The sequence below is a fragment of the Patiria miniata genome, unplaced genomic scaffold (assembly GCF_015706575.1).
Source record: "Patiria miniata isolate m_02_andy unplaced genomic scaffold, ASM1570657v1 HiC_scaffold_7, whole genome shotgun sequence".
Lineage (NCBI taxonomy): Eukaryota > Metazoa > Echinodermata > Asteroidea > Valvatida > Asterinidae > Patiria > Patiria miniata.
The window spans coordinates 19,120,614-19,131,618 of NW_024037074.1; the positions used below are offsets into that span (position 1 = coordinate 19,120,614).

The 11,005-nt window shown below is 39.6% G+C and overlaps 1 protein-coding gene across 2 annotated transcripts; it reads left to right on the plus strand.

The window, feature by feature from the left end:
• Nucleotides 1-1,820: 1,820 nt before the first annotated feature.
• Nucleotides 1,821-9,451, plus strand: LOC119746083 (ER membrane protein complex subunit 6-like). 2 transcript variants are annotated; one of them, XM_038222870.1, is made up of 6 exons: nt 1,821-1,924; nt 2,881-2,938; nt 3,883-3,985; nt 6,193-6,285; nt 8,020-8,039; nt 9,257-9,451. In XM_038222870.1, the coding sequence occupies exons 1-6, from the start codon at nt 1,873-1,875 to the stop codon at nt 9,285-9,287; spliced, it is 357 nt and encodes a 118-aa protein (XP_038078798.1). In that variant the 5' UTR covers nt 1,821-1,872; the 3' UTR covers nt 9,288-9,451. The 2 variants fall into 2 exon arrangements, with proteins under 2 accessions (XP_038078798.1, XP_038078799.1); XM_038222871.1 differs by lacking the exon at nt 8,020-8,039.
• Nucleotides 9,452-11,005: the final 1,554 nt, after the last annotated feature.

The following is an 11,005-nucleotide window of genomic DNA, read 5'->3' on the forward strand; positions in this document are numbered from 1 at the left end:
ACGACCAAAAACAAAAATTCATACAAAGTCAGTGTTTGATAGCAAAATCATCCGTAAGATAAAGGATGCGCAACATCTGGCGTTGCTCTTTTCATCAGTGGCAGATTTGCTTCAGCTTCCGTCTGCACATTCAGATTCGATTATCTCAGAATTGTTTTGTTCCCTTCTTCCCTACTATTTGAAAGGATATTCTGCCGGTGATCTTTAGTGACAAATACACTTGCAAAGGTGAGGCAGTAAAGGATTTTTTTTCTCCAAAGGTATGAAGGAAGCAGAACTGGCTTCTATGTTATCTGGTAGTTTTTCATCGCTTATGCTTGTGATACGTTCTGCCTATTCAGTTAGCCTTTCATGATTGTGAGCAGTTGATGTTTGTTTCTTTCTTTTCGTTTCCCCCAACACCCATGACTTTGTTGAATGCAGTTGCGTCATGTATTGATGAAGGGATAATCTTTCTCTTCAGTTCAACTGACTGATACCAACAAATTTGTATGAGTAAAAGTTATCAATTTATTTTCAATTAGTTGTTTCAAACTGTTTAGGATGATACGTGCGAAACATCTGGAGGTCTCTTGGGAAATGATTCTTGAATGTTCATTGTGTTCAGTGCACAGTTCGGCGTGTTATCTTCCGCTCATTTTAAACAGTAACAAAACAGAATGTATAGTCATTTGTAATTAGTGCATTTTGTTCATTTGAAGCAACAAAAGTGTTCACAATCTAATGAAGGATACAGAACAACTTACTTGATAAAGTTTTAACTCAGCTTCAGCTTTATATTCCGAGAAAAACAGCATTCTAGGATCTCAATTTCAAATCAAAAGTTGCTACATCATGATTTCGAATTGTTTTGAATTTACAGCTTTACGCGATGTTGCGCACTGATATGATCCGACAAATGATAGCAACCGCGCGCGCCTGTGCGTCGTTCCAACTTGTGCGCGCTGCCCCGAATAACAAAACGAACTACTAATTTAAATTTTCCTACGGTGCTTCTTAAGAAGCACAGTTGGAAATGCCTTCTTTCGTTGACTTCTTCAGAATGAGAGCTTGCCAGAAAGGATAATTTCACAGGGAGTTTAGTCCCCTTACTATCTTTCAACCAGTATGTTTTTCAACAATAATTACGCCAGTTACTTTTTTGGATAGCTGTAAATGATGGACTCGGGCTTTAATAAATGCTTCACGAATCAATGGAGGGAGTGGGGATGCTCAGTTAGCAATCTTAAAATTAAGTTGATGCGGGTAGCCATTTTGTCGGACCACCGAATGAGGACCGTCCGACCAACCAACCGACCGTCAGTCGGTAGACCATACCGTGAACCAAAATAGATAGAAAAGGAAACAACAAAAATGCATCGGGCCCGGGTGCACGCCACCAAATTAGTGCGCGGGAGCTCACTGATTAATATTTTGTGACCCCACAGCTAATTTTGAATAAGAGGTCCTTGTGGCCTATAACTGGGATGGATTGTAGACATATTTATGTCAATCAAGTATTCAAATTTGGGCGATTTTATTCGAAAAAAGACGGACTTGTGGGTCTATTTCGCATAGAGGCGGGGGCTTACATTTATAGACTTGGGCCCAGGGATTAACAATCGTTTTAGGGGTGGTTTTGGGGGAGGGGGATATAAAAAAAAAATGACCCAGTTACCACTATTAAAATTGAAAAGAAACATATTCAAGGGATCGCAATCTCTAATTTCCAGGGAGAAAAAAAACCATAATGCCACCTTGCTCCTGAGCGTCACACAAGGCTTACGATATTGCATTGTTTCCCTATGAGCACTTGGTGTGAATGGCCTATGGGTGGAACCATCGCGCTTGAGTGCTGGCGCCCTCTATACAGGTATTGCAATTGAGATCAAAATGGCGACGAGCAGAGGACTACACGCACGGACGGATTTGCAAGTTCCGAACGGTAAAGTGAAATATTGCGCTCATGTTCAGGCCCAACACTAAATTTGAGAATATTTATTGGATTAGTTAGATGAAGACTAGTATTGGCCCAACGTGTAATGTTTCTATGATGAAAGATTTATGCAGTCTGAAAATAAATAAAATATGAAAGCCGGGTCTATTTTGCCGGCTAGATTTGGCCGGCTTTCTTTCACTAAAGTTTAGTAAACGATGTTTAACCAGCTAGATTGTACAGCGCCCTCTTTGTAGCGTATAATGAGTAGGCATACATTGTTAAACGTATTAAATTACCACCAATGTTTGTGCATTCCTACTGAGGCGTTTCAACCTCGGAAGGAATTTAAAACCTCAGTTTTTTTTATATAGATTCGCAATGTTACGTTGAAATTCTGTAACTGAAGCCATTGAAAAACACATTATAGCTTCTGTAAAAATATCCACTTGAATCACACAAACAAACACACACGCAGAAAAGATGTGGGGTTGAAGTCTTGGGGAAAAAAAGTGTGGACTCATCATCATTAACCCATCCCCTTGAGCACTTTTATAAAACAGTATCCTGAATCCGCCCAAATCCGCCAAAATCCACCAATTTTGTCATACAAAAAATGTTGGTGTCCTGAGTCCATCAGAATCCACCAATGAGTCCATCAGAATCCACCAGTGTAGTACGTATATACCTCGTACACACCAAACATATATAGCCAAGGATTTAATCTGTTGAGATCCTAAATCCATCAAAGTCCCCCAACTGCTAAATATGGAGGTATCCTGAATCCATGAAAATCTTGCAGTACCGCTAGGCTTTCTGTCCTGAATCCATGAAAATCCCCCAACGTTTTCAAGATGGAGGTATCCTGAATCTGCCGAAATCCTCCAAAACAGGGGTGTGGATTTTGATGGATTCAGGTACGTCAGGGTTGAAGTATTTAATATTGCTTTCCATGTTTCTTACAGAGCCCATCGTCTACAATGAACTTGCAATTCGCACCAACATGTCCATTTTGTCCTACTGGTAAGTGTAACACTAGCTATTTTGATCCGGTTTCCGAACATGAAATTCAAAATGAACATGAAATTCAAAATAAAGTTATTAACTTTCCTAATAAGAAAAGTGCTGGTCACGATCATATTAATTGGTAGCAATATTATTAAAGAATTGACCTTGGCGATTTCCAAACCTCTAACTTTTATTATGAACCTCTCAATCTCTACTGGATCTGTAGTAAACACCATTGAAATTGCCAGGGTCATTCCTATTTATAACAATGGTGATTCACTACTTGTTAAAAATTACAGGCCAACATTCTCTAAAATATTAGAACGTATTGTTTATACACGAATGACACATGTCCTCGATAAGCACAATATTTGATGTGATTCACCAAATTGGAATTTGGGGAAAAATGCTCTACTTCTCATGTCATTATTCAGTTTAATTTTTGTTTTTATTTGTGTATGCGTACATCCGGCAACTAAGGATTCTGTGCCAACAGGGAAAGCGCAGGCTACTCTGCTGACAGTGCATTAGGCCCCCAAAAATAATAGTTCTGCTTCCGGTTTCCCTACCTACCCTATTATGACAGCCCCTACCCTATTTTTTTAATATGCAAAATGAGAAAAACAACACCCAGAACCATCAATTTCTAAGTTTTACCCTTGACTACACGCAGACGCCTCCATATAATTGTACACAAAAAAAATTGGCCCCCCCCCCCAAAAAAAATTCCCTACCTACCTAGTGCCTACCCTATTTTAGAATGCCATGTAAACGGAAGCAGAACTATTATTTTTTTTGGCCTTATAGGATGTGTCTCAACATACAATCATGTGACTGCCGACTGGCCTTGTGCTGTAGGGTAACAAATTATATAATTTGCTCTTGATTGTAATGCTTTTGTTGTGTCATTGCCTCTAAAGTCTTCCTTCTATATTTTCCCTCTTTTTGGGGGTTTGCAGTCGGACCTTTGTATCGGCCATCTCGGGCTCATCGGCAGGGATTCTGGGATTGACAGGCTTGGAGGGTTTCATCTTCTACTTCATTGTCTCGTTTGTCTTCTCTGTAAGTTGTGGAGCGCTGAACACAAAGTATTTTCTCTGAATGGCACAGATAGTTTGCCATTTTAACCCTAACTCCCTAGGCCTTTTTTGCTAGGATGTAGCCTCAATCCTGCAAAATCCTCCAATTGGCCTCCTGGAAAATAGCATATAGCTTCATTCCTGCAAATTCCTCCATTAAGGGTTGACCACTGCCTGAATCCTGCAAAATCCTGCGGCAGTGACTGTCAATATGTTTTGGCTTGGCCAGTGACATCCTGGAGTACTACGGAGGATTTCAAGCATAATCCAGGCCTATATTTATGAATGGCTGAGCAAAAACAACACTAGGTCCGGCCCAAGACCTTGACAAAGTGCATCCTACAAAATCAGTAACGCACTTTTGCCATGTAACCTCAATCCTCCAAATTCCTCCACTTTGGCAAAGAGGATTTTGAAGGATTCAGGGCGGTTAGGGCTAATGTAATGTGGCAGTGCCTTTGCAGCTTCTCTGTACAGGCCCATTCTCGTTCTAATTATTCCCACTAGTCGTTTCAGTCCTTTCATGCTACTGAAGCCGGAGATAAACACCTGCCTGATGGGCCACATTGGCTCATGACAGACTTTACTTTTTTGCTTTACTGAGTTAGAATAATCAATTACTAAATTTGGGGGAAAAAATTGCACAGCACTACTTATTTGATGGTTTTTGTTGTTCGTAAGCTGACTTTTCATCAACACACCATGATTCCATAATAATTGCTTCCTTAGGTGACCAGCACCCGATTTCACGAAACTCATCGTAACTTACGATGCATCGCAGCGCTGCGACGCATCGTATCCCTACAACGCGTCGCAGCTGCGACGCGTCCTGTGATCCATTTCACAAAACACGTCGTAAGTGCGACACGTCGTAGGTGTATTTATAGCACAACTCGGTGACTGTTTTATGTATTTAGTCAGCGTACAGTAAATAGTCGTCACGAAATGCCAAGCGGCGTCGCTTGGAAAGAAAGCCATGGAAAGCCATGACAATTGGGGCTTCTGATTACTTTTTTTTTTAATTATTTTTTTTTTTAAATCAAAGTGTCATTTTTATGGGTTAAGCAGAGTGTTTAATACTGACCAAGCACATATTTATTCCCATTCATAAATACCTTTTCGATCAACAAAAATAAATCTTTTTGGTCCAAAACTAAAAACAAGTCAAAAACTAGACGTTGCCAACCATTTTTGTTCAACATTTTTTACTTCATGTTTTATGACACATCCCTTTGACTATAATATGGAATGTCCCTATACACCTCCGTATCTTACAAGGAGATTGGCTTGCGCGTACTGCACGATGTTGTGCGAAACGCAGCTGGGCTGGTGTAGTCTGAATCTCGGACTATGAAAACCTGATTCACTGGTAGTATTGCGCATGCCTACGTGAGGAATGTGAACGTTCAACCAATGAAACGTTAAAAGGCACAGGATTTCATGGGAGTCCAAATTTCTTGTGACACTGGAAAAGTGTTTAAGACCAGCCAGCCATGTCTTTATCATCCGTTTAAAGAGGTTGTGGAATGCTCGAAGACATTTTCGTCATTTTTCGGGTATATGTAGCCTAAGATGTGATGAAATAAAAACGACTATTGTTTCTGTCATAAAATGAGTACAAAAGGTACTTTTGAGAGCTGTTTTTCAAATCCTGTCATGCCTGTTTCGACCCGAACGTGCAATTTGTGTAAAAGTCGTCGTTGCGGGCAGCAAACAAAACACAGTAAATCGTGACGTAATAAACAGGACTCCTGATGCAGAGTAGCATAAACGAGTCCTGTTTATTACGTCACGATAAACAGGACTCCTGATGCAGAGTAGCATAAACGAGTCCTGTTTATTACGTCACGATTTACTGTGTTTCGCAACGACGACGTTTACACAAATTGCACGTTCGGGTCGAAACAGGACCTGAAAAATAGCTCTCAAAAGTAACCTTTGTACTCATTTCATGACAGAAACAATAGTCGTTTTTATTTCATCACACCTTAGGCTACATATACCCAAAAAATGACGGAAATGTCTTCGAGCATTCCACAACCTCTTTAAGACAGGCCACGTGACAGGCTCTCGACCAATAGGAATGGGTAAACTGTATTAGGTATTTATGAATGAAAATTCTGATGTCGACGGTGCTTAGATGCTGTGTACTTACTTTTGTTCATTTAACGGTGTCCTCTTGTTCTTTAGTTGATGCTTTGCGTGAAGGCAGGACGTAACTGGCAAGAATTCTTCAGGCACAGACAACCCCTAGTCACCAGTGGGCTGTTCGGTGGACTATTTGTATCCTTCTTAATAATATGCAATAGTCCAACATTATTCATTACAACTATAATGTGACTGATGCTTCCTGTCAGCTCTAGACACCAACCTGTAAAACTTAAAGCTACAGTCCATCATTTGCAGCCATCCGAAAAAAGTAACTGGCGTATTATTGTTGAAAAACATACTTGGTTGAAAGATAGTAAGTGGACTAAACTCCCTGTGAAATTATTCTTTCTGGCAAGCTATCATTTTGAAGTAATCAACGAAAGAAGGCCTTTCCAACGGTTTAAGACACACCGTAGGAAAATTTAAATTAGTAGTTCATTTTGTTATTCAGCGCAGCGCGCGCAAGCATTGGCACGACGCACAGGCGCGCGCGGTTGCTATAATGCGTCGGATCAGTGCGCGACATTGCGTATAGCTGCAATTCAAAACAATTCAAAATATGATTCAGCAACTTTTGATTTCAAATTGAGATCCTAGAATGCTGTTTTTCTCGGAATATACAGCTGAAGCTGAGCTGAAACTTCATCAGGTTAGTTGTTCAGTATCCTTCATTAGATTTTGAACACTTTTGTTGCTCCAAACGAACAAAATGCACAAATTACAAATGATGGACTATATCTTTAATCAAGCAGCACAATTGTATTAATATTTATAATTTAAGGGTTTTTGTTTCTGGTAGGGCATTCATTTATTCATTCAGTGAAGTTATCTTCCTAATATGCATTCAATTTAGATAATCATGTGGATCGTGAAAGAGCAAGCCCACTTTTTGAATAGTTTATAGGCATATAGGATCGTTTGCTTTTCATGCGTTGTGTCTGTCTCCAATAATAACATCACTCAAATTTCCAAAGGAGTGTTCAAAATCTAACCTGTTCACGTTTCAGTTCAGTGGATATTACACTCGCTGAGAAAACGGTGAAAAATTTTGCCCGAACCTTTCTGATCAAGAAACACAGTTTCGAGCATGGAACTTTTTATTTCCAACGATCAGCCCGTTTTGACTGATAATCGGAAATCACCAGCATTCCTTGTTTTTTTTTCTAAATTATTGCAAGGCAGACAGAATAATTTCACGGGGTGTTTAGTACCAGTACGTTCTTTAATCAAAGCAAGCTTTTTGATAATAATTTGGTAGGTTACTGTTGGAATAAATGCAAATGATCCCATTTATGCCTTTTATTTCAAAGCAGTTTAGTTTGGAATAGGCAAGAGTATCGTGATCCCATAGACGCGGCTTTTCATCCTGGAAACATGACTTGCAAACATTACAGACGACGCCCTTGTAAATTTGTTTGAGTTTTGGGGGGAGAGGTACGGGCATGTATCCCCTGTCCTTTTGTGTAATATGTCAACTTTGTAGTTTGTTAATACTAACCTTCCTCAATCCTCCAAAGTCCTCCGGGCGATTTTGGAGGATTTTGAATGATTGAGGCTGAATGCAGCATACAATTTTGGAAGATTGTGGAGGATTGAGGGCACATGGACATTCCGTATGGGTTGATTTTGGAGGATTGAGGCTGAATGGTGTTTGAAGAAGAGGGGGATTTTGGAGGATTGAGGCTGAATGCATTTTGAGCGGCAGGGCTGTTGGAGGGTTTTGAAGGATTGAGGCAGTGGGTATCCTTCAGTTGAACATAAGTGAAGGATTTTGGAGGATTGAGGATGGGTTCTAGCAAAAAGGTCTGTGAGTTTACGGTTGTATAAGGTGTGAACTTCTTACTTTCCTTAACTTTTCCTTTTCAGACATATGTGCTATTTTGGACGTATCCTTTTGATATTTTTCCCCCAACTGTTGGAGAAAGCAAGAGATACTGGATTGAACAAGTTAGAAAAAAATAATCTCATGGTTTTTAATCAAAAACGTTTGGAACGAAATATATTTGGCAAATCTCTGTCGGTGAGTAATGTGAGTGGTTCTCATCATTTTTTTTTTTTTTGGATCCAATGATGAAAACTTAGATTTGGTTTTTATTTATTAATATTCATTATTTCTGGTAATGAAACCAAGGATTCCTCAAAAGCGTCCTAGGCACTGTTGCTCGCAAACCTGAAGAAACCTGTAGAGAGAAGACAATGAGAAGAAATTACAGTTTTAGAGGTGGGAGGAAAACCCCAGAAGAATATTCTGGAGAGATCCCACGGAATCGGGTAGGGACTGAAAACCCAATCCTATGTGGCCAGGGCAGGAATCGAACCCGGGCCACAGTGGCGGAGGCGAGGAAAGAACCGCCACGCCAACCTGACTCCGAGAGGGGCCCGTCTTTAGTCCTTTTTGTACCTGAATCGCGCATTGACAGTCACTTGTGTATTATTTCTATTAGACTTGCTTAAGTCTGTCACTGACTGACTGTTGCTGGTGACAAGTAAAATTGCACTGGTCTGGTACCAGTTTTACGAGGCTTGCCTATTCATGTATGTGATGTACATGTAGTAGCTACACAACACATGCGTTAGTCTGGTGCCAATTGCCTCATGTACTTTCATGATGCATGCAATAAGTCAGGTCTCCGTCCGAATGGCGAAAGTGAATTTTTCAGTTCCATCACATCACCACCTCAGAAGGGTTCAGAAGGGCTAAATAGTTTGTAAAATAGACCATTATCATGTTGCGGCCGTCTTGATTTTTTTCCCCATTCAAATCAACATAACCAAAGCGATCCTGGAAGGAAAAATAGTCTGGTTCCTTTTTGCACAAAAACCATTATCATTCAGTACTGTTGTTGGATACAGGGAACATGACTGAAATGGTGGCAGCATGATAAAGGTCTATGCTACCAACTATTTAGACCTTCTGAATCAATTGAACAGAAATGTGTGCACTTGTGGAACCAACTTAACCAGGCTTGACTAGTTCTGGGTGTTTTTTTTAGTAAAAGCATGATTTTTTTTTATACAACTACCCTTACCCCTCTTTTCAGGTGTTTTTACATCAAGTTTCATTTTATGATCGTTATTTCCATAACTGGTAGTTTCTTTGCAGATTTCTGTACGGGATGGTGCATGTTTACTGATGATGGCAAGATGAGACAATTTGAAAGCATACTTCACTGAAAATCACAGCGCAAAATGTCCGATGCGTTCCTGCATTCAGAGAGATTATTCAGTGGTTGTATTCCTGTGCAAGAATATACTTTGTGACTCGTCCCAACCAACTGAGTCTGACTCTGAATTCATCGGAGGTGTTCGAGTTGCTGGTTCTTGTAGCAAATCGTGCACAATGAAAGTTACACCAGGAACTGGCAACATTTTAACCAATATTCATAAATATCTGAGACAGTTCACCCATTCCTATTGGTCAAGAGCCCGTCACGTGGGTGGTTTTAAACGGTTGATAAAACACTTAAACACTTTCCTGGTGTCACGTGAAATTTTGGACTTCTATAAAATCTGATCCCTTTTGCCCTTTTATTGGTTGAGCGTTCACAATCTTCACTTAGGCATGCGCAATACTACCAATGAGTCAATATTCCATTGTTCTAAATCCACACTACACTACACATTGTTCTAAATCCACACATCCACAGCGCGCACCAATCTCCATATAAGGAAATGTTTGTTACTTTCGCGAGGCACATACCATAAACATAGCTAGAGGTGTGTTTCAAATTTGTAAAAATGTAAAACAAAATTGCTGGAAATTTATAATTTGTGACTTGTTTTGAGTTTTTGACCATAAGGTATTTATGAATGGGAATAAATGTGTGCTTGGCCAGTATTAAACAAGTACATGTATGTTTAAAACCGGTTTTAAACAAATTGTTTAAAATCGGCCAAGCACACATTTATTCTGTTGTAATTCCTGTATTTATTAGCATGTTGAATTGAGATATATCAAAAATTGAAGAGCTGAGAATGTATAATTCAAAACGAGTCAATGATTAAAAAACAGACGTTTCTGAAAACTAATCCAGTGTGATCCAGTCTCATATTTTGATCATGCACGGAGAACAAGTAATTGGCTAGGAAAATGCAGGTGTCGACAAAGCAGGACGCTTGCAGAGGTTTGGGGAGGCCTTGGGCCTTAATAGCCCTAATACTTGCCCAAAACCAATGTTTTCAGATGAAATCAAATTCAAAGTAAACTTCTGCCTGTTGAATTAAAGCAAGGCTCTATTGCCCTGTCCTAGCCAATTTAGAAAGAAACATGTGGTATACTGTATATCACTTCAGTGACAATTCAGACGAGTATTTGTCACGTGTGCTAAGGAAATATTTTCTTGACATCACTCTGAATAAGGTGGGAAACACATGGATGGCTTGTTTTTATTTCAGAAATTAGAAGCTTAAATTTTTGCTGAAATCTATTCTTTATGGGGAAAGAATGTAGTATCCAGACGCCCCTCTCATTGGTTGTGTACAAAGTCTATGGAGAGTTGCATGCATTTTGGAGGTATTTTCTAACAAAATTGGAAATGTTTCTCAGTCCCAGATTCATGTCGTTTCCAATTTTTTTGTGATGACTGATTTTATTGAGACGTGTATATGATGAAAAAAAAGTGGCATCAGATTGCACCACTCTTTCCCTTCATGGTATTATTAAGCACAATATATGTTCAATTTTCATTTTATAAAGGTAAATTTTAGCATGAGGTTGTTTTAGTGTGCTTTTCTTATGATTTCAAGTGGCTTTAACTAGAAATAAGGCCCCCCCTCCCAAAAAGTCTCCGGTTTCTGGTATGGAGCTTACCCAAAAAGTGGTGCGGCGACGTGGCTTTTTTTTTTTTATCTG

Coding starts and splice junctions, on each gene's coding strand:
- LOC119746083 (XM_038222870.1), top strand. CDS start 1,873: ATGGCGACGAGCAGAGGACTACACGCACGGACGGATTTGCAAGTTCCG. Junction 1,925..2,880: donor GGATTTGCAAGTTCCGAACG/GTAAAGTGAAAT, acceptor TGTTTCTTACAG/AGCCCATCGTCTACAATGAA. Junction 8,040..9,256: donor ACATATGTGCTATTTTGGAC/GTATCCTTTTGA, acceptor GTTTCTTTGCAG/ATTTCTGTACGGGATGGTGC.